Source organism: Lissotriton vulgaris, chromosome 5 (genome assembly GCF_964263255.1).
Source record: "Lissotriton vulgaris chromosome 5, aLisVul1.2, whole genome shotgun sequence".
NCBI lineage: Eukaryota > Metazoa > Chordata > Amphibia > Caudata > Salamandridae > Lissotriton > Lissotriton vulgaris.
The window spans coordinates 2,002,803,879-2,002,831,290 of record NC_141693.1 but is presented as its reverse complement, the minus strand read 5'-3'; the positions used below and the strand labels follow the sequence as shown (position 1 = coordinate 2,002,831,290).

Sequence of the window (27,412 nt, the reverse complement as noted above, 5' to 3'; positions counted from 1 at the left end):
TGTTTGTTTTTCAGAGTGGGGGAGCAACAGAGAGCAATCAGTCCCAGAACTCTAACATGTCGTTAAAATTGGTCTGACGAAATCTGTGCCATCGAGCATAATCAAACGGGGTGGTCCTGTCTGTTCTGTCTGCACTAGTCTGATTGGTTTTTATCTCACGTCCTTTTCCTTTCTGTCGGTCCGTCCTTTCTGTCAACCCTCCATTCTTACCTATGCTTTGCAGAGTCGGGCATTGGGCTTTCCAGTGTCCAAGACATTTACAGAAAGCACATTGGTTTTGTTTTAAATCTGTCCGTCCTGTGCGTAATGTCGGGGGATTACCTTCGGGTCGTTGTGTTCCGGGGTTGGCTTGTCGGCACATCCCTTTACACCGTTCGCTTTTCATGTCTACTCCTCGGGACTGTGCCATCGCTGGCCCTTCCCTTTGCCTACTAGACGTTTGGAGGGTTGTCCGTCGTGTCCCCTCACCTTTTCTGAATTCGTCGCCTTCCCTTCGTCGCGTGGCTTCTTTGCGCCACATACCGAGACTATCGAGCATAATAGGTGTTGTTTCATTCCTACGAAGGGCTATTTCTACTGTTTCTATCTTGTCGAGATCAAAGGATCCTTTCAGTGGCCACTGTCTTTCTCGATCCTTTCTCGTATATTTATGCCACAGCTCACTATAGGCTATAGCAATTAATCCATGCTTCATGAACATGTCCTTATTAGGGGTGCCCTCCAGCGGAGCCGGATGGTTCATCTCTAATAAGCGGTCCGGGTAAAACAGGCTGCTAACCAGTGGGGAGAAGACAGGCATGACGGATCACAATGGGATAATAGTCAGCACTACCTATCTTATCACTGCGCGCAAAGACTAGACAGAATATTTCTATTCTACGTTGTTTGCACGTAGTGAATACCTCATAAACCAATTCTGAGCAATCAATCAATGTTAGGCCAAAAATAAAAAATCAATATGGTCAATGGGGAGAATAAGTAGGCTCGCTAAGGTTCGCGTCACCTACCCTTTCACTATCTGCAAAGAGGGGGGCCTATTTTTCCCTGTTTGCAGACAGAGAATCTCCAGAAAACAATCTATAACAGTTAATCAATGGGGGGAAGGGGCAATTGTTCAGTGGGGGAGAAAGATAGGTCCGACGGGTGCGTACCTATCCTTCGCTGTTTATAAAGGGAGAGCCTGTTGTTTCTCCGTTTGTAGACAGTGAATCTCCAATAAATTAACACAAAGTAATACTAGTATTTTCTCAACAATTATCAATCACTTTCAACTATCTATCACTTTCGCAATTCGTCGTGTTTACACGACCTTACCCGGACCGCATGGACAGTTTCTCGTCTTCCGAATCCAGCGCCCGATCGTCCTCTTCTCTTCGTACTTCTCGTGGCACTCCTGATGGTTCCCAGTCAGGACCGCAGATCACTCGAGAGAGGTCTGTTCGGAACCAGTGAAGTTCGGATGATCGGCTGTCAGACGAGGGTCTATCGGACAGGGTACCTTCCGATCGTTGCAGTCGTTCACTCTGTCGTCAGGACCTCTCCCACTGGATCCACGAGTCGCTGATGGGCCCCACGTTTGGGACGCCAATTGTTAAAAAGGGTTCCAAAGACAACCGGTAACCAAAGACCCTTTTATGTTGCCCGGCGGTATCGCCTCTATGACCCACCAATATTAATCAAATGAAGAAGCAGGCGCTGGAGACTGGAAGGCGGGAAACGAGGATTTTATTCTCTCCGGAGGAGAACACATCAATTCAGACAGCAAGTATCGTCACGAGGTGCTCTAACCACATCTCTGAGGCCTGGCCTCTTATACTAGGGTTTACGACCTTTATTGCACATAACACATTCTTGCAACACTTTAGTATTAGAAAGAACATCCTCGGAATCTCCCCCGCAGGCCCGTTCCCACACACATTTACAGTTGGATTCCCCACCCCGGTCACAACAGGTGATGGTTGTCGCACAGCAGGGCATTCCGCCGATTCACGGAATGCATGGGGTTTGATCGGATCTCATGGGGTGGGGGCTTTGATCGGTTCGGGGATCTTTTGATGGGGAGGGGGAAGCTTCCTACTGTACGGGGTAATAAACAGTATCCGCAGAGCCAGGTGGCGGCCTGGGAACAGGGAAGACAAACGGGGACACAGGAAAAGGGGGTTTGCATCAAAAGGGTTTGAGGCCATGAAAGGAATGAGGGGAGGTGTCGCGCTGGGAACAGGATAGGATTCCGTGGTGAAGCTGCGCTGAAGAGGGGTTTATGACCCAAGGCATGAGAGAGCGGGGGTTGTCAGCGTGCGGGGGAATGCTTGCGAGGTTAAGAGAGAGAGAGAGACGCGCTGGCTATTAGCGAGGGGCAGGGAGGCCATGGTGCTCAAAATGGCTGCCGCTTACGCGCATGAATGGGCTTGGAAGAGGGGGCAAGATGGCGCCGATAATGTTCACCAAGTTTGTATTTATTTTTCACACCGGCCTCTCTTCTTGCCCTCTAATCCAGGTTTTTTTGCCTGAGTTCTGGCCCTGGGTGAGACCATCCCTTCTTGTTGTATTGCCTGTTTCTTGTTTCTCATCAACCCGCGGGCGATTGGTTCCTTTTAATAATTTATTTTATGGTACTCTGTGCTCAGCATCACTAGCTAGGCTATACATTTTTGCGTGTTACCACAATAGGTGCTTTGGGATTTAGAATCCTTGTTGGGTAGGACTTTCTGTCTGAGAATATTCCCTAATCAGTTAATCATAAATTGTGGTTCATCCTTTCCATAAGAATCCGGAAACTGCTTCCTTCCTGAATTTGCTTCTCCAGAAGAGATTTTATGATTCCTGGACTTCTTTACAGAAAACAGACCAGATTTGGGTTTTCTGGAGCCTCCGAGACTAAGGATTTAAGCAGTGTACAAATATGAGACTGAACTCAGAGGCCACAACCCACTGAGCATTACTTGATTGAGGTTTGTTTTAGTAACAACTAGCCTTTAAAGACTTCACTGTGATAGTTAGGGAACCCAAACTCTTTCATCATGAAAGGCACTTTCAAGAGCATCAGCAAACTAGATATATAAATAGTAACTGTTATAAAATGAAACAACTTAGTGGCAATGATACTTGATACTTGTTGGAAGGCAGAATAATATAAAATATGGAAAAACATAAAATTGTTTGGCTTCCTTACATCAATAACACCAGGCCCATAGGTAGTACATATCTGCATACATTTTCTGAACAATGCAACCAATGTTCAGCAAAGATACCGCAGCTGTTTCTGTCTGCAAGTTGCTCGCTGAGCTGAGTGAAGGCTCAACGTGCCTGCCCGCATAACCTTCAGCCAGGAAAGATTACTACAACCTCTGTATAACCACTAGTCTCGAATCTCCCTAGAAGGAAGTTCTTGTTTATCTTATAACACTCTGCTCTAGTTTATATATTCTCTCTGAAACATTTAGTAGTGAAGCCCTTTTAACCTTTTACTCACTTTTTTGGAAACTTTGCTTATTATTTAAAAACAACGAGAGAAAAGTCAAAATGTCAATTTCTATGAAGCCTGATTAATTATTTAAAAACAATCACTGGAAACACCATTCAAATTTTATGAAAAAATATTAATGTATTCTAGCAGGCTGAATTATCACGTTGCAATGAATAACATTAATAATTGTGCATTTATATTTTGAAACCTACACCTAAATAAATTAACACATATAATTTGAAAGTAGATGCCTAAAAAACAAGTTACTTACCTTCGGGACCACAAATTTCTTACCTTAGAATTATCCCCAGGTGTCAGACTGGATTCTGTCATTTTTCATGAGCAGTACCCATGCGTGTTGGTAGGAGGCATCGTTCAGCTCTGCATGACGTTGTCCACGCCGGAAGTGATGTGAGCGGTGCCTATATAGGTGCCACCCCAACCCTGTGTCATCAGTTTATTTTCACGGCTTTCCACATCAGGAGTGCTGAGCCACAAAGTTACTGACCACTGGTGTGGAAAACTAGGGCCCTGACAGGGGAAAATAAACCAGTACCTAGCAATCTGTTCGCAGTAGGAGCTTGTGGGACATGGGTAAGGAATCTACAGCTAGATAGTCTCTCTACCAGGTAAAGCATTACCTAAGATAAGTAACTTGCTTTCTGATAGAGACTTCTAGCCGCAGATTCCTTACCTTAGAATAGATACCCAAGCAATAACTCTCTGGATGAGGGTCTGGGAAACCTTTTCACACTAAAAAGTCTTGCTAGACCAAAAGAGCAAAGTGCCCGCGCAACAGACCTGAAGGTCTAAGCAGTAGAACTTGATGAACATGTGCAAAGAAACCCACGTTGTTGCCTGGCAGGGTTGTATGACGTTGCAACGCATTCCTTTACCACGCATGCGTTACAATGCGAATGCCATTACCAGGCATATCCTTTACCACGAAAATGCCTTTACCACGCATACCTTTACAACGATTTTCGTAGTAAAATCATGCATGATAATGGTATTTTCATGGTAAAGGTGATCTCTGATCCCTGCCCCAATTCCTTTAACTGCTCCCCTGCGCCCTCCTTATTTTTAATAATACCCCTTCCCTGTACCCCTGTGCCTCCCTCCGCCCCCATTCCTTTTAAGAATTACCCCTGCCCAGAACACTAAAAATCTTGCCCCACGCGATTCCTCCACCCACAAACCCTTCTATCAAATACCCCTCCCCTGAACCCTAAGAATTTACCCCTGCGCGACACCACCCCTCATTATAATTTTTTAAAACTAAAATCCCTCTTACCTCTCCACGTCCTCGCCACTCCAAGCACTTCCGATTTGCGTTTCTCGTCATAAAGAGGAAGCGGAAGTGTCTTTCCGTTTCCTCTAACGACGTTGATTGCCTCCACATATTTTATCTACAGAAACAGAAAACTACTGAAACATGTGCGTTTTGGGGGGGCCGACCCCTCAAGCTCTCTTTTTGAAACACACGCTTTTTTTGGGGTGGGGATATCCCCTCCCTCCACCCAGTTCCCTTTTTTAATTTTACTTTTAACACACATGCCTTTACTACTTATCTCGTAGTAAAGAAATGTGCGGTAAGGGCTATGCGTGGTAACCACACATGCGTTGTAAAGCATGCATGGTTAAGTGTATGCTTGGAAACAGCTGCGTTGTGGTGGCTGATTCCTCCTGGCAAATGTCCAAGACTGGAACTACGCATGCTAACACATTGGTCGCAGCCTTAGCGAAATGGACAAAGCCTCAGGGGGTTGCTTCTTGGCCAGTGCGTAGCAGATTTGAATGCAAAGCACAATCCATCGAGAGATGGTCTGTTTCTGCACAACATTCTCCTTCTTCGCTCTTACATATCCCACAAAGAGTAAGACGTCCACCAGGAACTTGTTTGTACGATCAGAGCTCTTTTTTGGTCCAGTCGGTGGAGTCGCTCCTCTTCCTTGTGGTAATGCAGCGGAGCGTAAAAGATAGCCAGGGTGATGGACTGGCCTACATGAAAGGGAGTGACAACGTTCGTCAGGAAGGAAGCTCTAGTGCAAAGAACCAGCTTGCCTGGGAAGATGTCTAGGTACAGAGGCTTAGATGACAACGCCTGGAGATCACTGACCCTCGGGGCAGATGTTATTGCCAGTATGAAGGTCATCTTGATGGTAAGAAGCCTGAGAGGACAGTTGTGCAGTAGCTCAAAAGGAGTGCACCTCAGAAAGGTAAGCACTAGATTGAGGTCCCACTGGGACAGGGTGACTCTGTTCCCCTGGGAACAGTCCAGCCCGAACTGCCAGGCTAGGTTCATCCCATGACGTAGAACAAGCATCTTGGGACCGGTTTTGAGTTATCACTTCTTATCAGCCATGCTAGCTTGAATACAGTGGCATAGTGAGCGTGGGACCCATGTCTGGACATACCCTTCCCACTTAGGGCGACAAATGTAAAAATAAACAAATGATGGACGGCATTCTGAACAGTGACACTCAGTACAGATATCTGGACCTAAATCCATATTTTATTTTTTGCTCGCCATTCCAGTTTGGACCCAGCCCTATGCAAATCAGTCTTGACCCTGCTGCCCATGGAAACAGTCCAGCCCAAACTGTACACATCTCTGTACTGGGGGTAATCATTTTACATTGTACGGCATTCCGTCCATCATTTTTTTTTGGGCAACAGAAAGAATACATAGGAGGGCATAAGAAAGGGGAGCGGAAAGGAGGTCAACTTGATTTTCTGCATACCATGCCCCAGCGGCAGCGTATACTGTCTGGGTAGAGGGACACCTGGATGCCAAGATAACATTGCAGGCTTCAGGCAGAAGGTTGAAAGCTATAGCCACTCAATCTCCACGCATGTAGGTGGAGCATTGCCAGGTTCGGGTGGAGAACCCTCCCCTGCTGCTGCAACAGGAGATCCTCCTGAAGAGGCAGCCTGATCGAAGGACTGATGGCCATGCTCAACAGCTTGGGATACCAAACTCCAAGTCCAGTCCAGAGCCACAAGGATTGTTTGACGTTTGTAATTTTTGATCTTCGAGAGAACTCTGGTCAAGAGTGGTATGGGCGGAAAGGCGTACAGTAGCCCTGAGCTCTACTCGAGACACAAAGCATCTCCTGAGCGAGAGCTGCTTTGAAAACTCCAGTGTGCAAAACTGCTGACATTGCATGCGCTCAGGAGTGGGAAACAGCTCCCACTGCTGAAAGAGACCTTGCACCACATCTGGATGAAGATATTATTTGTGATCTGCTAAACCTCTTCAGCTGAGTTTATCCACCCTGGGATTCAGAGAGCCTGCCAGGTGTTGAACCACCAGGGATATGCACTGATGTTCCAGCCATGTCCAGAGGCACAGGGCCTCCTGACAAAGGTCCAGGACCCCACCCCGCCCGCCATGTTTGTTGCAGTACCACATGGCAGTGGTGTGGTCAGTGAACACCTGTACTAGCTATTCTTTGATGGAGAGTCTTTAAATGCCAGCTGGATCGCCCAGAGCTCCAGTAAATTGATGTGGAACCTAGCTTCCGCTGGATACCAGAGGCCTCCGACCTCCACCTCTCCCAGATGGCCGCCCTATCCCAGGAGTGGCTCATCTGTCACTACAGTCAGATATAGTTGGGAAGGAAGACCCATGTGCAGGTCCTTCGAGAACTGGGCCATGTCGCAAAGATTCCCCTGATGCTGCGCCCACTATAACTTCGCTTCCACTACAGAGCCCACATTTGCCAGTGGGCATGTGTCGCAAACAGGATGCAGGAGGCCATAAGGCCCCAGTCAGTCTCACTTAAACCCAGAATAGAGGCTGAAACATCGGTATCATAGCCTGAATATCCTAGACTTGCCATTCTGGATGGTTAAGCCCAAAACTGCACTGTGTCCAGAACCGGTCCAGTGAATGGGAGCATCTGAGAGGGAGTCCGTGTGACTTCAGCATGTTAATAAGTGAACCCTAGCAAGTGCAGAAGGTCTGGTATAGTCTTTTAGGTGGAAGACAACTGCCTGGGGCGAGCCTACATTCAACAGCCAGTCGTCAAGAAAGGGGGAAGAATGGTTCCCCTGATTTCCGCAGATGAGCTGCAACCACTGCCCTCACCTTCGTGAATACCTGAGGGGTACTGGTAAAGCCGAAAGGGGACCCCATCTCTGGCTGTCTGACCCACAGGTTCTGGGGGTCTTGTGTCCTCAGCAACGGAGCTTGGGGAGCTTGCAGAGCTTGCGTGCCATGGTGGCTGGGAAGGTAAAGACGCATCTGGAAGCCCCTTATGTGGCCACAAAAGGTGGACTGGGGTTGGCGGGAGGCAACGGAAAGGCCCAATGACCAGGCTGTTGCTCTTTTATCGCTAAAGCACTCCAGTGCTGAGTCCACCTCGTCTCTGAAGAGACCAGAGTCATCAAAGGGCGTGTCCATAAGCAAAGCTTGACATCCTCTGAAAAGCCAGTCATCCTTAGCCAACCAGGTGTGGTGTTATAAGGCCACTAACTAAGAAACCACTCTGCCTAGTGAGTCTGTCGTGTCCAGCCCACTTCGGGTTGTAAACTTAGTTGCATTTCTCCCCTCTGCCATAGTTAGGATGTATGGCCCGGGCCTCCTCCAGGACCATCAGCCACACCTGCACAATCGAATTCCAGAGTGCATGGTAGTAATAGCCCAAAAAGACACGTGGTGTTCACAGACCACAGTGCCAGCGTGGCAGTAGAAAACATTTTCTTGCCTAAGATGTCCAGCCTCTTGCTTTCCCCCTCCGGTGGGATGGCCTGCTCCAGAATTTACATGGGAAGTGGAGGCTTGGAACCCCAGACTTTCTGGGATAGCATGTTGTGTGAGGAAACTAGGGTCCCCTGGGGCAGGCGATGGTGGAAGGCAATTGTCCTGTTTACAGGATCCCCTGTACAGGGCTTGGACCAGACCAGAGCAAGACATTTGTAAGGGCTTCATTAAATGAGAGAAGTGGTTCTGAGGGGATAACTCCCAGTTGAAGCAACTCTGTCAAGATGTTAGTCTTGAGTGTCACCAAGGGCAGGCTAAGGGCCAGGACCTCGGCTTCCCATCTCACCGCCACAGCAAAAGAGGCTCCCTCCTCTGTAGCCACTGTAGGAGGAGATACCATGCCAGTATGTGGTGTGGTGTCCAGTCCCCTGGCTGGTACCCTTCAGGGTCAAGTGACTCCTCCCAATCTTCCCAAAGTCGAGCCCATAGGAGTAGGGCTCAGGCTCCGGCCTGAAGGGTCTGGCTCCAATCAGCCCGAGAGTCGGATTCAGGCGACGCCCCTCTGGCTCTGTGTCCAAGTCAGGGATGATAATGGTTATGGCACAGTCTACATTGGGACCTACAACGGGGAAGGTCAAGGTGGTACAGCCAGCGCCGGTCCGAATCCATTCTTGAATCCAAGGGACCTGACTGACACTGGAGGCGTACTCGCCATCAGGGAACAAGTAGGGGCCCCTACTGAACCAGCGTGTCCCAAAGTTTCTCCCACTGGGACAGGCCGCCCAACAAAGAGGTGCATGACTTCACAACGTTTTCTGAGCTGGGTGTTGCTCCAGCTCCAAGAAACTGAGGGAGGCACGTAGACGCCCCAGGCTTAACCAAGGAGCCAGGCGTTGAATGATCACGCTCCCTCGTCTCGTCTGATATTTTAGACGGACGGGGTGAAGTCAAAGACCTCTTCAACTTCTTACTCTTCTTTTTCATGTGTTACTTACTGGAGTGGGACACCGAAGATTGTGACAAATATTGATGGATAAGCAACCAATCCTCGGACCTTCCTCTTGACCAGGATTAAACAGGTCATGGCATCAAACGCTGAGCGCAAAGAGCTTGAGGGATCGCTCCCTCAAGGCCTTAGTGTGCATGGCACGACAATCAACGCAGGTCTTGGCATTGTGGTCACGCTAAAGGGACCTGAGGCAGACAAGGTGCAGAACCTCACCACCTTTTTGCAGATGACAGGCACCACAGGGCTTGAATCCAGCCTTCCTCGTGGACATCCCTTCCACTCCGGGAGACCAGTCTTAAAAAAAAAAAACCTTCAAGAAAAGTCAAAAAAGTCAGTCTAAATGACTGGTGGTGGCTCTCTCCGGATCTGCTCTAACTCGCAATGGTTCCAAGCGGAGCCAAACAAAACCACCTACCAGAGCTCAGGGCTACTGCCCTCGAAAAACTTCCTGATCAGGTCTGACGCCTGGGCATAATTCTAAGGTAAGGAATCTGCGGCTAGAAATCTCTATCGGATATAGAAAATATATTTATAATTTATTTACCTCAGATAATTGTTTGAAATTAATCCTTGCTCAGTGCATTTCACACAACTGCACTTCATCAGGGGCATGAAATTGTGCAAAACATATCAATCAATCAAACATTTCCTAGTGTTCGCTCTGAAAAACAAAGATCAATGCAGGTTATAACCAAATATCAAACGCTGCATCATGTTTTAACTATCCAAATCAGACGTTAGGAATTTATTTTGGCTATAATTCATGGAATGGAGCACCAAACAACTAAGATCCTAGGGGATTGACATGCAAAATACAACACTGAAGTTTGTCTAGTGTTGACAAACTAAGCAGACATTCTGAAGGATGAATCGGCCTGGGTACCGATGTATACATTGGTGTGTTTAGAAGGACTAAATACCAATGTTATTAACCGTTAAGAAAGTCACCACATTCAGACATCCAGTCAGTCATTGGGAATGGCCGTATCTCAGCCGCTGAAACTTGTAAGCTTACTTATACAGTAACACGTTTCATGGTTCTGAGCAAAAGTCTGACATCAATGTTAGTCTATTCGGATGGACCCCATGTGTGCTCCCACTCAATATCCACAAACGAGCCCACCACTTCCCCTACCTTCATTCCATTTTTGTTGTTGTCCCTGAATCAGTAGCACAGCTATACCATCCCCAGTGCTGTGCCCTAGTTATGTGCAATGATTAGCAGGTCTAGAAAAATCATTCAATTGTTACCATACCTCACGGTCCAGTGACTTGAATCATCTACTTAACTGGAGCATGCGCTTGACCCAAAAACTGACCTCAAATTGTGTGATCCTGGGCAAAAAATGTATTTCACCAAGTCACCCGTTTCTTCATTATCACATATGACAGCACATTCAAATATGTGAGTTCAGCATGCCTGCTGTACAAAACCTTTTTGTTAGGGTGGGCGTAGTTGGCGGAGTACTACTACAGGGAATTCCAGGAAGATGAACAAAAAGTCTGTGAATTCCATGAATACTTTGCTCCGTCGGACTCCCAATTAATAAAACAGAAACCTCATATACTTTTGGTAAAATAACCAGTATCCTTGTCTTTACATGCTAAAATGCATATAGTCTTTCACAAAAGTGAAAATGAAAATTTAGCAAGCAGTGAGAGAGGTGATGATTTTGGGATCCTCCCTAAACTAGGGAGAGAACCAAGCAAATGCCTTGAAAACAAAGAGCACTTCTTGCTGAACGATTCAGTGGTGGTCCCATCCTCTTAGGGCCACCCCACGCACAGTTATTGGCAAAAATACAATCCCAACCAAAGGCCCTCCAAAGCATTATGGGACTAAGTTAGCAGTGGGCGGTGAATATTATAGTATCCAATATCAAAATATTTCTACAAAGAGCTGCAGTTCAACTAGTCGTTACTAGGCGTCCCTCACGAGTCAAATGCAAAAGCATTGAAATTATTACATCAAGCTGCAGTTCCACTAGTAGTTACTATGAGTCAAATGCAAAAGCATTGAAACCCCTTCATGAAGCTGCAGTTCCACTTGTCGTTACTAGGTGTTCCTTTTGAGTCAAATGCAGAAGCATTTGACTTGAGGGACACCGAGCAACGACTAGTTGAACTGCAGCTCTTTGTAGAATTATTTTGATATTGGCTACTATAACATTCACTGCCCACTGCTTATCTCGTCCCATAATGCTTTGCAGGGCCTTTGGTTGGGATTGTATTTTTGACCATCACTGTGCTTGGGGTGGTCCTAAGACAGAGGTCTTCAAACTTTTTGATGCCGAGACCCCCTTGTAAAACCTTTTTAGGCGTAAGGACCCCCTTCCGACAAGTTTCTAGAAACTGGTACTCCTCTTCATCAACTTTTGACAACCATAAATGCGCCTGTTAGACCTCATCACATCCCTCCATCATTCATCCACCCACACTTTCACACATCCATCCGTCCACCCTTTCATCCTTCCATCCATACATCCATCCTTTACCCATCCACCCTTTCATCCTTCCATCCATCATTCATCCACCCACCTTTTCACACATCCATCCATCATTCATCCATGCAACCTTTTATCCATTCATACATCCATCCACCCTTTCATCTTCCCATCCATCTTTCATCCATCCACTCTTTCATCCTCACATCCATCATCCATCCACCCTTTCATCCATACATCCATCCTTTCATCCATCCATCTACCCATCATTCATCCCCCCACCTTTTCACACATCCATCTATACATCCTTCATCCGTCCACCCTTTCATCCTTCCATCCATACATCTTTCCATCCATACATCTATCCTTCACCAATCTATCCTTCATCCATCCACCCTTTCATCCATACATCATTCATCCACCCATCTTTTTACACATCCATCCATCCATCATTCATCCATCCACCCTTTCATCCAACCATCCTTCATCCGTCCACCCTTTCATTCTTCCATCCATACATCTATCCTTCACCAATCTATCCTTCATCCATCCACCCTTTCATCCTTCAATTCATACATCCATCATTCATCCATCCACCCTTTCATCCATTCACCCATCCTTTACCCATCCACCCTTCTTTCCATCCACCATCATTCATCCACCCACCTTTTCACACATCCATCCTTCATCCATGCAACCTTTTATCCATTCATACATCCATCCACCCTTCCATCCTCCGATCCATACATCCATCCTTCATCCATCCACCCTTTCATCCTCCCATCCATCCATCCTTCATCCATCCACCCTTTCATCCTCCCATCCTCCCATCCATACATCCATCCACCCTTTCACCCTTTCATCCATACACCCACTCATCCATACACCCACTCTTTCATCCATCCACCCATCATTCATCCCCCACCTTTTCACACATTCATCCATCATTCATCCATGCAACCTTTTATCCATCCATACATCCATCCACCATTTCATCCTCCCATCCATACATACATCCTTCATCCATCCACCCTTTCATCCTCCCATCCATGCATTCATCCATCCTTCATCCATCCTCCATTTCATCCTTCCATCCTTCATCCGTCCACCCTTTCATTCTTCCATCCATACATCTATCCTTCACCAATCTATCCTTCATCCATCCACCCTTTCATCCTTCCATACATACATACATCCATACATCCATCATTCATCCATCCACCCTTTCATCCATCCACCCTTCATTCATCCACCCATCTTTTTACACATCCATCCATCCTTCCCTCAGCCTTTCATCCATCCATCCACCCATCATTCATCCACCCACCTTTTCTGTGCCTCTCTCTTGGGGGGGGGGGGGGAGAATCAGTATCTCTCTGCGTCGTCTTCCTTCTTCTTTCCCACTCATGGGAGGGCATCTCTGTGCCACCCTGTTGGGGGCGGGGGACGTGTCATGGGACCCACAGCTCTAGGTGCGCAACATCCATTGAACTCAAAGGGCTAAACTACAGCCACTCCCCCAGCCCCCCCCCCCTTCCAGCTCCCTCCAGCTCGTGTATGTGAGCCCGCTGTAACAGCTTCAGGGACACACACACAGTCACACACAAGTACTTGACAGGTCTTAAAAAGACCTTTTACTTGTTAATGAGGCATTGATGTTTTTCACACCTCGGTGTGAATTAGGCCTCCGCGTGAGCACCCTCGATCAGCCCAACGCCAGGAACTGCAATCTGCAGAATCTACGACCCCCTTCCCAGGACTCCACGACCCCCCTGGGGGTCGCGCCCCACAGATTGAAGACCGCTGTCCTAAGAGGATGGGACCACCACTGAATCGTTCAGCATGATATGCTCTTTCTGTTCAAGGCATCTGATTGGTCCTCCACAATTTACAAAAGTGAACTTTGAAAATGAAAAATATCAGGCAAGGAGAAAGGTGATGATTTTGTGGTCCCCCCAACCTAGGGTTGGGGGGACCACAAAATCATCACCTCTCTCCTTGCCTGATATTTTTGATTTTCAAAGTTCACTTTTGTAAATTGTTTGTATGCTTTTTAGCATTTAAAGTTGCTTTATCAAAGCATTTGTGGGTGCAGTTTAGTAGCTGACTCCGCCACGTGGAGGAACTTTGCCTGAATTCCGTGTTTTTAATGGAATGCGTAGTCAACAAATCTCCGCAAACTCCGCTAGGGGAGCGGAGTTCATTGCCCAGGTTTACTATTTTGTTTGATTTACAGAACTAAACCTTTGCTCCATGTATAATAAAATCTAGCCCACATGTAGGGTACACATGACCCCTCACTTGCCTCTAAGGCAGCGGTCTTCAATCTGTGGGGCGCGACCCCCAGGGGGGTCGTGGAGTCCTGGGAAGGGGGTCGCAGATTCTGCAGAGTGCAGTTCCTGGCTTTGGGCTGATCGAGGGTGCTCAAGGCGGAGGCATAATTCACACCGAGGTGTGAAAAACATCAACGCCTCATTAAGAAGTAAAAGGTCTTTGAAAGGCCTGTCAAGTACTTGGGTGTGACTGCGTGTGTGTCCCTGAAGCTGTTACAGCTGGGGTCACATACAGCTGGGGGGAGCTGGGAGGGGGGGGGATGCTGGGGGAGTGGCTGTAGTGTAGCCCTTTGAGTTCAATGGATGTTGCGCACCTGGGGCCTTATTTATGAAGGACTTGCGCCGCCGGTGCGTCACTTTTTCCCATTTTAAAAGTGACGCACCGGCGGCGCAAGTCCTTCATAAATAAGGCCCCTGGAGCTGTGGGTCCCGTGACACGTCCCCCGCCCCCAGCAGGGAGGCACAGAGATGCCCTCCCATGAGCGGGAAAGAAGGAAGACGACGCAGAGAGATACTGATCCCCCATGAGAGAGGCACAGAAAAGGTGGGTGGATGAATGATGGGTGGATGGATGGATGTTAGGCTGAAGGATGGATGGATGTGTGAAAAGGTGGGTGGATAAATGATGAGTGGATGGATGAATGAAAGGGTGGATGGATGAATGATAGATGTATGGATGGAAGAATGAAATGGTGGACGGATGAAGGATGGATGGATGAAAGGAAGGATGGATGGATGTGTAAAAAGATGGGTGGATGAATGCAGGGTGAATGGATGGATGAAAGGGTGGATGGATGAATGATGGATGGATGGATGTGTAAAAAAATGGGTGGATGAATGATGGGTGAATGGATGGATGAAAGGGTGGATGGATGAATGATGGATGTATGGATGGGAGGATGAAAGGGTGGATGGATGAAGGATGGATGTATGGATGGGAGGATGAAAGGGTGGATGGATGAAGGATGGATGTATGGATGGGAGGATGAATGGGTGGATGGATGTATGGATGGGAGGATGAAAGGGTGGATGGATGTATGAATGGATAAAAGGTTGCATGGATGAATGATGGGTGGATGGAAGGAAGGGTGGATGGATGACGGATGGATGTATGGATGGGAGGATGAAAGGGTGGATGGATGAAGGATGGGTGTATGGATGGGAGGATGAAAGGGTGGATGGATGAAGGATGGATGTATGGATGGGAGGATGAAAGGGTGGATGGATGTATGAATGGATAAAAGGTTGCATGGATGAATGATGGGTTGATGGATGGAAGGAAGGGTGGATGGATGGAAGGATGGATGGATGTATGGATGGAAGGATGAAAGGGTGGATGGATGGATGTGTGAAAGTGTGGGTGGATGAATGATGGAGGGATGTGATGAGGTCTAACAGGCGCATTTATGGTTGTCAAAAGTTGATGATGAGGAGTACCAGTTTCTAGAAACTTTTGTCGGAAGGGGGTCCTTACACCTAAAAAGGTTTTACAAGGGGGTCTCGGCATCAAAAAGTTTGAAGACCTCTGCTCTAAGGTCACTAATAGCATTGTCATTGGGGCAGGGATAATTCTCAGTTCATGTTTAAAAACTCACTTTTAATAAATATATTACTAAGGCATACTGTGGTAGCACACTGTCATTTACAGACAGCAGATTTGTATTGAAATGGCCACAAACTTTCCTACTGACATGCAGTTTTATTGACAAAACTATTTACCATACAAACAAAAATGTGTGGGTATATTTATCATTTGCACATCAACCAGCAGTGTTTTGATTTGTTTTGATCCTTTATCAAAATCGGTTTCCATCATACTTCAGAATTACAAAAAAGTGTTCTTAACTACTGAAATATATTTTGAAATATTTGTACAGTTAATTTACTAGCTATTTAGAAACTGACATGCCACAGCCTTTCATTTCACACTGCCTGGACCCCAGCACACGTGTCAGTTCACTTTACTTGGCTTTCTTTGACTGTACAATAGGAGGATTTTGTAAACCCCCATATCCAGGATAAAATGAGCAGCAATTTGTAAGAACACATAAGCTGATGTTTGACCCCGGTCTATGAAAACCCAGTGAATGTGACCAGATATAAACAAGGCATATTTATTGCTCATTGACTTTCTAAATGAGCAGAACACTTGTTCTTTGCCAGTTTGAGCTCTCTCGCCAGACCCGGCCAGTAGGCTCTAAAATAGCTCACCCTGATCAATGCGACTCGCCATTTCAAGTGGGTGAGTAGATTTCTTGAGGCCTACTTCATTTACATAAAAGGCTAGATTTTTATTTTTGATGATAGTTAAAATTTAGTCACAAAATTAAATAGCTTCAAACCACAGCTTAGACCGAATGCAAACTCCTCGTGCCAGGCAGCTCCCCCTGCGACGGTCCTCGTGCCAGGCAGCTCCCTCTGCGACAGTCCTCGTGCCAGGCAGCTCCCCCTGCGACGGTCCTCGTGCCAGGCAGCTCCCCCTGCGACGGTCCTCGTGCCAGGCAGCTCCCCCTGCGACCGTCCTCGTGCCAGGCAGCTTCCCCTGCGATGGTCTCGTGCCAGGCGGCGCTCCTCGTGCCAGGTAGATCCTCTTGCGACGGTCCTTGTGCCAGGCAGCTTCCCCTGCGACGGTCCTCGTGCCAGGCAGCTTCCCCTGCGACGGTCCTCGTGCCAGGCAGCTCCCCCTGCGACGGTCCTCGTGCCAGGCAGCTTCCCCTGCGACGGTCCTCGTGCCAGGCAGCTTCCCTGATACGGTCCTCCTGTCCAGCTTGCCCACAGTCTGCTACCCTCTGCTGCTTTCGGTTTTGTGGCCCCTCTGCTGATTTTTCTGCCTCTTCTCTGCTCACTTCTACCCTCTATACTGCTTGTTTTGCCCATTATTTGCCTCTTTTTGCTTATTTCTGACCTTTATTCCGCTTCTTTCATCTAGGTTCTGACCTTTTTTATGTCTCTTTCTGCTCGTTTCTGACCTTATTCTGCCTCTTTCTACTCTTTTCAGAACTTTTTTCTGCTTATTTCTGACCTTTATTCTGACATTGCATCCATAGCGGCCAGATACCCTTAGGTGTACAAGTGCTGCGCTATACAAATGCTAATTGATTAATGACAGTCACTTGGATTCAGTCTGAACACCAACCTTGCCCTCAAGGAACTCCATTGGAAACATCAGAAACACCAGCTCTCTCTTTTAAAGAAAGCCAATCCATTTCTTCCAGAAAGCGACTTCAGAACTGCAACTCTAGCCTCAGTACTATCACATCAGGTCGGGGATAATGCCCCACTCCATGGCCGTCCAGATGCCATACTGGCACCCGTCAGGAGCATCCCACATGCTGCTGCATACCTCCTCCAAAGCCTGAAGAAATGTGATTGCATCACCCCCACTATGATGGAACTCCATTGGCTCCCCTTACAGGACCTTCAAAAAGCCATCACGACCAATAGACCCCTTATCTTGCAGACCAGTTCACCATCTTTGCACACCCGCAGCCTGAACATCATGGCTGCAGACTAAGAAAAAAAAATCGACAAAGATAAAAATTGACTGCAGGCCTATGCACACATTATCTGGAACAAAATCCCTGTATCCGTCAGGACTGCCCCAACCACTGCTCCAATTTAGGAAAGAGTAGATCACTCGCCACTTTAAAAAACATTACATCACGAAGCCTTTACCATCGTCAACTCAGCTGCATCTCCTTTAACATGTCGAATTTATGCTTGTCTTTTTTGGCAAGGCTCACTATACAGAAATACAATGTGTGTGTATATGTGTGTGTTTGTATTTTTTTTATTTTATTTGACTGCTTTGAATGTGTGTAGCTCAAAGAATAGGTTTGTTCCAAAGACAATAATTTTTTTAGATTTATGTTGGGCCGATGTTTGGGGCTATTTGAAGAGAAGTGCTTATTCCTCAGCACTGCCTACTAATCCGATTTCTGTCTTCGAGCTGTTTAAGCAGTTGGCATTTCAGTTCAGAAATAGACCGAGATTTGACTTCCAGGTTCGCTTTCCAGTAGAGTGTAAATATTAATTTGTCATTGAGGTGTGCTCACAATATCCTCTGCTAACAGGTACATATATGCATCAAATTATATTAATGAAAGGGAAGAGCCCAGATGAATGCTGCATTTGACCATCTATCTAGAAGACATGCCTGTAACGTCTGAATGTCTTGACTGAGTTCTTGGATGAATGACTACATCCACTTTGTCCACAGCCCCTCTTGCAAAATTACTCAGTATCTAATGGTAGATGAGAACATTGGCTGCAGAGAGGTCAAGAACTGTCGGTGTGGCACGATCACCTTCACGTAGACTAATGATGAGGCCCTCCTTATGACGGCAAGAACAATTTATATTGGCACATGAGTCAGTGCCTGATTCTCTATCCTGTAAATTGTGACATTCCACATACTCCTGGAGTTATATAACCTCAATTTCATGATTTATTAAAAATGGACCTTCTGAGCCCTCTGGAGCTGTCCTGTGCTTGACGCTTCAAAACCATATATAGTCCCTTCTGGTGGACTACCGCACCCTTCATTATGGATCCAGAGGTGCTCTTCTTGGAGTGATTCTGGAAAATGTGTTGTTTTGATGTCTGTTGGCAGTATGCCTCCAATCCAACAAAGACTTCAGGGTTAATTAGTATAATTCCTTCCACAAACCGATCTTGCTCTCCGATCCCCATGACGTCTGTCTGTATTGCTTTTGGCCCAGAAACAATTCCATATCACATGAGCAGTGTGGCCGCATGCATGCAAAGGCCGTAAAGGAGTGTGAGACGAAGCTTAACATGACGTGGGCTCTTGTCGGATGCTGGTGGCACCATTGCTCCAGAAAAAGTGGCAGGGGGAGACTTCTACTTGGTGCCATTATTCTCAGACTCTGCCTCTACGTATCTCTCGTATCCTCTATTGGTGAAGATGAAATGAAATGAAATGAAATGAATGAAACTTATATAGCGCACGACTTACCCTGGGGCATCTCCGCGCTTGCTTAGGGAACCCGTCCTGGTATTCCCCTGTGAGATAACCCTGGCAGGGTATCTACAAGGTGAAAGCCAGGCATCCCACCGCGAGGGGCCGTTGTGGAGATTAAGCAAGCTATTGCCCAGAGTCGCAGAGTGTGAACCCGTGAGTCGAGAAGGCACCGGAGCGAGAATTATCGAGTCCGTGGAATTTTTGAGCCCAAGACCCACCGAGGCGGGGAATTGAACCCTGGTCCAGGGCCGAACTCAAGCTCCAGGTCTGCCGCCTCTAACCCCTGAGCCACACTTCTCCACTTCTCCACACAGATGCAATGGACACTGGATTATGCTCTAGTGCTGGCTCTTGGCCCAAAGCCCCATACTCCTTTTAATGAGTTTCTTGCAGTGACTGCCCTTAGATCATGGTTTTCACCTAGACAGTGATAGGCATTCTCCGTTCCAGCTTCCTCTGATGTGCCTTCAAGTCCTAAAGAGACTCTAGTTTCTTGTCAATGACTCCTTCCCTGGTGACCATAAACCCTACTCTGTCTCCTGAAAATGTTCTGGTTCTGACAGCACTTTCCTTACCGCTGAACATCTAGCCAGTTCCTCTGCCTCTGGCATTAGAGGCAGACATGTACTTTTAAGTCTCCTGCCCAGACTTCAGATGTGATACAGAAAGTAACAAGCTTTCTAAGATGACAGCCATTTTTATCAGATCTCAGCATAAGGCACAGCAGGTGTTCGAGCAGGAATTCCCCTACAGACCCTTGGGTTGCAATCAGTACTTTGGTCACTTTGAGGAACTCTTTGGCCCTGCAAGAAAGCCAGGGGCCTGGATTTTCACCACAGTGGTTCTGGAGTGCTCATTTGGGCCCTCTCACTGAGGATGTGACCTTTTTTGTGATTCTTTTACTCAATGAGTGAATACGTTCCGAAATGTCATTACCATTGTAGAAGAACATGACAACCACCTCATGGAAATCCTGCAGCTTGCCTCCCCTATCTTGCAGTCTTACATTCAGCGAAGCTTTGATGGACCTCATCTTGGTCGCATGGAGCAAACCAGCCTCTTTTCTTGCTGTGATATGCTAGCTTCATGGCACCAACATCTGATGCCGGGTTAATCAAAGTTCTTAATGGCTCACTCTTCCCTGCAGAGTCCTGTTTCAAGGTTTCTTCCTTCTCTTGGAATAATCCTAACTGCATACCTGCCACTCCTGAAAGGGAGATAAAGCATATTGAAGCTATAGGGAAGAATGTCTTTTCTTTCCTGAGGCTGGATCTTCAGTTCACTAACACATGTCTTCTGTCTTGTTGCTCTCATACTCTCTGCGAGATGGCATAACTGGTGATTCCAAATCTTCCTGGTCACCTCCTTGACCATTTTTCTGAAATGGTCCTTAATGGTTGGAATGTGCCAAAAAAAATCCTCCCTTCTGACCTGAATATGTTAGACTTGGTGATGTGGTCCATGGGTTCCTTGGTTTCAATCTGTTGTTCCTGGATATGTTCCACCAGGTTCTTGGGCAATGTCCAGTCCAATCTCAGAGATGTTCCCTTTAATGGTGGTTGCATTATTTGTGATAAGGCTGATTCAGGCCTGGAAGGCTTCAAGCGACTGTCGGTCCACAGCCCGCTCCTTGAGACTGACCCGAGTGCCTACCAGTCTCACCAGCAGTACCACAAAATATAGAGATATTGGGGGTCTACCTTTTCTGTGGCCACAGTCCAAATATTTTTTTTTAACTGGCTGCTGTTGTCAAGGGTAACACAAACACTCCATATACATCTCCTCCTTCCTGGCCCTTCCTGCGACGTCCTTTAGCTTACCCTTGAGGGTGCACGTGGCATATAGGAGACTGGTTTCGTTTTTCCTTGTTGAACTGAGGGCACATAATTGGACTTTTGGTCTTCTAGATTGTCAAACAGCCTTCTATTGCTTTCTCGGTCTTGCCTCTTCCATTTCACCTAGTTCCCTCTCTGACCTCAGCTGAAAATACCCATATTCTGCATGGTTCTTTGTATCCTGAACTCTTTCCATTATAAGGAGAAATTAGATGCTTTCCCTTTCACATGTCTTTGTGGATTTGAAGCTGGAAAACAGAATATTGTCTTTCGACTTGCAGGGCCTGTAGTTTCATATGCAGTCCCGCTGTCGCAGAGGAAGTAGCTTTGTTTCTTAATGGGCTCCACCCACTACCAATTTGGGGTCCTAAAATCAGACCCTCGTATCTTCATGAAGGTCATACCGTGATTGCAACACTTCTTCAGTAAATTGGCTGCTGATTGAGGGCTTGCCGAAAGCTAGTGTCAGACTACATTTTCCTCGATCTTTGACCTGGGGTTTTCAGTCAACATCACCAAGTCTCATCCGCGGCCCAACCAGCATCTCATCTTATCTGGCAGTGTTAGGACACTATCTTCCTCAAGGCCTTCCTACCTTCCCAGTGAATTCTGAACATTCATGCTAGGATCCAAATGTCTCAAGAGGGAGCTCTTCCGGCCTGTTCTGCACTGTTTGAGCACTTTCCTGGATCTTTCTGGTTCCCCTGCTAGATGGAACATGGAAGAACTTCTATGGTGTCTCCTTTTGTAAGTGAGCTTAGCACTGCAGAATTCTGCTGGAGAACATTTAGTTCCTCCCGCAGGCGACACAGAATCTGCGGTGGTTGCTAGTACTGCAACATCTCACTTGTTGGAAGCCCTTCTGCCCCCTGCCAATAGTGGCCTTGATGGTGAGAAACGCCTCCTCGCTTAGCTGGGGCAGTCATCTTGATGCCTTGGATATCTGGTCTCCCACAGAACAGCAGTCTCACGTCAACCTCGAGCATCAGGAGGTCTACCTGGTCCTCAAGGTGTGCCTGCTGTACATCCACGATTGATCACATCAGGTCTTGTGAGACATCTTCACTGCAATGTTGTATGTCAACAAGCAGAGTAGCATGGCCTGAGGTCATTAAACCTATGGTCTACGGTGTCTGGCTGCTCATATATCATCCGTACAGTATATTCATACAGGCAGCACCTCTCGGTTGGTGTAATCTTACCAATACAAGTTGCCACACTCGAAACCCAATCTTCTCTCTCTGATGCACAACTCCAGTGAACCTGTTCACCCTCACAAAAATACTCAACTGCCCTTTGTTCTGCGCTTCCCAGTGCGAGGGGCCTTGGGGGACAAGTTCTACTTGAGATAAGACTTCTAACTCAACTACATACTCCTGCCGAGCACTCTGATGGCTCCTCAGGAAGCTTCTTTATGACTGTGGGCAGGTGGTCTTGATTGCACTGTACTGGCTATGGAATGTGTGCTATTCAGAGTTGCTCTGCCTATCCCTGTACCCTCCTCTTCTCCTTCTACTCAGGGAGGACCTATTCTAGCAGTGGGAGGAGAACATTCAGAGCTCCACCTTCATCCTGGAGATTGAATGGGGCAACATGAGTTCTTTTGATCTTCCTGCTGAGGTGGCGGATCTCATTTGGCCTGCTCATTGCCCCTTGACTGGTAAGTGTGTCGTTGGTCACACTTTGTTTCTTGTTGCGCCGAGAAAGATGTTGATCCCCTCCGGGTGTGTTGGTCTGTAGATTCAGCTGATGATCTGTGTTTTTTCGTTGATCGAGGCACAGCAAGGCTTTGCCTTGGGCACTGGTGAGGGTAATGTTGTCAGCCCTTTCAGCTTTTCTTTGTTTGCTGGATCAGCCATCATTGTCCGTCTCATATTGTTATGCGGTTTTGAAGGAGTTGATTCATTTTTTCACCCTTTGCTGTCTTTCTTACCACAGTGGTACCTCAAACTGGTTCTCAGTTTTCTCATAACTTCATCTTTCAAGTGAATGCACATTTTCCCTTTGAGGCTGCTTACTGTAAAGGTTAGTGGTCTTGCAGTCATTAACTTTGCATGTTGGAGAGTTGCAGGCTTAGTCTGTCCAGCATGTATTTTTCCAGATAAACTGGTCCTGTGGGCCTTTTTCTCACCCTAGAGTGGTCACACCATTTGACGCGGACCATTATATCACTTTTCTGATGTTGTATCTAGCTCCTCATCCCACCTATGAGGAGGAGTAGCTGCACTGTTCGGATCCTCTCAACCTCTTGATTTCTTCATCAACTAACCTTGCGTTTTTGGGTTGATAATTAACTTCTCTCAGGTGATGCTTGCTCCAAGGCGATTCAGAAGTGGCCAGTTTCTTGCTTCATCATTCGATGCATCAAGTTTTGATACCGGCTTGCCAAGAAAAGGTTCCCCCTTCACAATAGAATCATCAAGGGCCATTCTACCAGGTCAACAAACCCTTCTTTGGGATGGTCTTGGGATGTTCCAGTTTTCATTTGGTCCACACCTTCATCAGGCAATAATGTCTCAACTTCGAAGTCTGCGCGATGGCCATGTGCCACATCGGTCTTGCATGACTTTCTGGCTTGACCATCTCCTGCCCCCGCTGTATGCCACTGCTCAGATAATGTTTCAAGAGGTGAGGAGTTAGTAGGTACAAGTCTCCATCTGAAGAACATGTTTACTTTCAGCAGCAATGTGTATGTTAATTACTCAGGCTACTTAAAGATTTCTTACCAAATTAGTCTTTCTTCCCATTGTGATAAGTTGTCTTGGTATTTTTAATGAGGTCCCAATATAATTCTTGCACTGTGCTTTGTCTGTCGGTCTGGAAAGCGTTGTCTCTGCTCCTGAGGGCTTTAAGAACTGCCAGCAGTGATCTGGAGTGGTGCCACATACTGATTAGTACGTCATGTCCAGGAGATTACGGATTCAAATCGAAGTCCTGGCGCCACTGGTTGGTGCAGGAGAGCTAGTTCAACTTTTTCAAATTAAGTTTAGCACTGGTAGGAGAATCAGGAGTTGAGGACTCTAGATATAAATAGTGAATTCACCAAAAAGATTGTTACAGAAGGTAAGTAACTTGCTCTTCTATATCTTCCTTGATGATTTGTTTATAACACCACTTAGACTGTAGCTGTATTGAGTGTGTTCCTGGGCTGAGGTTTTTCTACCCAAGTATTGGGTTTGCTTAGTGTTTCTATACCACTGCTAACAGACTGCGATTGATGCAACAATGCTTATGCAGTAACCCAATCTGTGAATGCCAATCACATGATGCTGACTGGTCTCTGAACCCATTCACCTGCTGTTACGGGCACAGGCTGAGGTTGCTGTAAACATGTTCCTTCTTTTACACATCCATTGCTCGGTATACCCATTCTTTTGCAATTAGAAGGGTCCTAGAAACTTGCTCTTGCTGTTAGTTCACATCCATTGCTCAGTATACCCATTCTATGCCATTAGAAGCACAGACTGTGATTGCTGTGGACGTGCCTGGTGTTAGTTACATATCCATTGCTTGGTATACCCATTCTCTTGCCATTAGAAGCACAGGCTGTGTTGCTGTAGACATGTGCCGGCTGTTAGTTCATATCCATTGCTTGGTATACCCATTCTCTTGCCATTAGAAGCACAGGCTGTGTTGCTGTAGACATGTGCTGCCTGTTAGTTCATATCCATTGCTTGGTATACCCATTCTCTTGCCATTAGAAGCACAGGCTGTGTTGCTGTAGACATGTGCCGGCTGTTAGTTCACATCCATTGCTCGGTATACCCATTCTCTTGCAATTAGAAGGGTCCTGTAAACCTGCTCTTGCTGTTAGTTCACATCCATTGCTCGGTATACCCATTCTCTTGCAATTAGAAGGGTCCTGTAAACCTGCTCTTGCTGTTAGTTCACATCCATTGCTCGGTATACCCATTCTATGCCATTAGAAGCACAGACTGTGATTGCTGTGGACGTGCCTGGTGTTAGTTACATATCCATTGCTCGGTATACCCATTCTCTTGCCATTAGAAGCACAGGCTGTGTTGCTGTAGACATGTGCCAGCTGTTAGTTCATATCCATTGCTTGGTATACCCATTCTCTTGCCATTAGAAGCACAGGCTGTGTTGCTGTAGACATGTGCCGGCTGTTAGTTCATATCCATTGCTCGGTATACCCATTCTCTTGCCATTAGAAGCACAGGCTGTGTTGCTGTAGACATGTGCCGGCTGTTAGTTAATATCTATTGCTTGGTATACCCATTCTCTTGCCATTAGAAGCACAGGCTGTGTTGCTGTAGACATGTGCCGGCTGTTAGTTCATATCCATTGCTCGGTATACCCATTCTTTTGCTCTTACAAGCACAGGCTGTGGTTGCTGTAAACATGGTCTTGCTGTTGGGTACAAATTTGTTGATGGGTGTACCCATTCTCTTGCTATTAGAAGCATAGGCCATGGTTGCTGTAGGCATGCTCCTGCTGGCTGTTAGTTACACATTCACTGCTGGGTGTATCAGTTACCCTTCGTTACCAGTACAGATAGTATTGGGTGCTATTAAATTAGGCTCTGATTTAGTTTTTTCTCTTCGCAAGCTGTTATTTTGTTTAGATAGTGGTTTGTGTATCCATTCCTCTGCTGTCCGTAACCTGAGCTACAGTTGTAATTGACCCAGACTGCTGTGTACTAATTCTCTAGGTGTTAGAAGCACAGACTTCGTTGGTAAACATGTGCTCCAAACCATTGTGCTGGGTGCATCTGCCGTCTATCATGCTGGGTCTACCTTTTGTCCTACTGATAGTACACTTTAAGGTTGGTGTGTCTGTTCTCCTGCTGTTAGTAGCACACGCCTTGATTTCTGTACTAATGATGCTGTTGGATTTGATCATAAATATGGCAATGTTCGTTCTACTGCTGTTAGTAGTGCAGCTTATTGGTCCTGTACAAGATACTCCTGTTGGTGCGCCTACTGTCCGGCTATTACTAATGCACACAATTGTTTCTGTTCCATTCTCTTGTTATCAGTAGCACAGACCATGGCTTCTGTACACATGTTTCTACTGCTAGAAACAGTCTGTGCTGGGTGCACCTATTCACTGTGTAATAAGAAAGGAGGGTGCTGTTCCTCAGGGGAAGGGGAGGATATAAAGTAGGAGTATGATATAGGAGTGCCCTCAGGTGTGATCACTCTAATCCCCGGGGATCCCTCTTATCCACCGGCTTCTTCCACTTAGCAGCTTTATATCCCCCCTTTCCCTGAGGAGCAGCACCTTTTTTTTGTTTTCTTATTCCACGGTTCATTTAGGAGTTTGGGTGCTGGACCTACTAAACTGCTCAGGCCCCTCTTTGTTGTGCCTGCTAAAAGAGGTTATTCTTCTACCTCTTGCGCAGACTATGGTTGGTATAATCAAGCTGCAGCTGTTAAACACGGATGGTAGTGTGCAGGCTGTAGCTGTTACTGACACCATTCCTCTTTTTTGCAGATCTGCCACCGGTTTTAGCGGGTGGCGAAGTTGAAAGACTAAGCTGTTTCAAGGAGGTCTTGTAGCTGGAAACACCAAACTTGGTCCGAGAGCTCTTCGGCAGCACTTTTATTAAATATGGCGTTGTTTTGATTTTTTGTTTCATCTTTCATAATGTATCATGAAAAGATATGTGTACAGTTTATGTCTCTTGCTCTGCAATAAACTATTTTAGTATTTGTTGTAGTCCTGGATTGTGTTTGCACTGGGGAAGATTTCAGTGAGTTGAGATTCTGTCACTCGTAGAAGGGATCCTGAATGGGGCGTCGAGGGAAAAGACAAAGTAATTGTAGCACTGAGAGGAATTGTAGTGCTACGCACTTTACTTTTTTCAACCAACCATAGAGCAGAAACTTCCTGGTTGATCTAGTATTTGGATTCCCGGCCCGGCATAAAAATGGCAGGGCAGCGGGCGCGCAGAAGATGCACACAGCGGGTGCGCCTAAAGCCGCACCTAAGGCAAGCCCGTTTGTGCCTGTCCACGTCTGATGGGGCCAGGGGCCCTGACCCTCTATCCTCTCACCGGGAAATATATTCCAGGGACTTCCTGCTTAATGCTAGAGGGACAACAAGTGCAAACTGTAGCCACTCATTGGATGTGTCTAAGTCAGCACTTGTAAATACTGTTCCTATAACTTTTATAATGACTCTATATGTAGGGAATCCCCTGCACTTAAATCTGGAGGCGATATGTTTCTCCTCAACTGCAGGTCCCACCCAGGCCATAAGCTGGACTTCCATCTTCTCCTGGAGGATCACAATCCAGATGTAGTTTTCCTCACGCAAACGTGGCTTCATGTGGAATCCTAATTGGATGTAGTCCAGGCCCTTCCCCTAGTATATCACATCATCCGAAGGGACAGAGTCGGTAGAAAAGGCAGAGGTCTCTCTATTATTTTGAAAAACTCATTCAATTGTAGAATTGATCCCCTTAGACTCAACTATTATGAAAGTTTGGCGCTTTTTTATCTTTTTCCCTTTCTACCACAATGTCGGAAGTTCTAGTATATCAACCCCCAGGTCCAGCTAGTCAATTTATTCAAGCACCCCCTGATGTTCTTGTGAATTTGGCCATAAAAATGCTCAATTTACAATCATGGAAGATTTAAATCTACACTTGGATGATTCGAAAGATCC

The 27,412-nt window shown here is 46.6% G+C and overlaps 1 protein-coding gene across 4 annotated transcripts in view; it reads left to right on the top strand.

The window, feature by feature from the left end:
• The window catches only part of NUP214 (nucleoporin 214), a 438,399-nt gene extending 411,940 nt beyond the window's left edge, over window positions 1-26,459 (top strand). For all 4 annotated transcript variants that reach the window (XM_086924798.1, XM_086924800.1, XM_086924799.1 and 1 more), the window contains one exon: window positions 26,237-26,459. In XM_086924798.1, the coding sequence (XP_086780924.1) occupies window positions 26,237-26,270 (34 nt within the window). In that variant the 3' untranslated portion in view covers window positions 26,271-26,459. The remainder of the gene's footprint in view (window positions 1-26,236) is intronic.
• The last annotated feature ends 953 nt before the right edge of the window (window positions 26,460-27,412 follow it).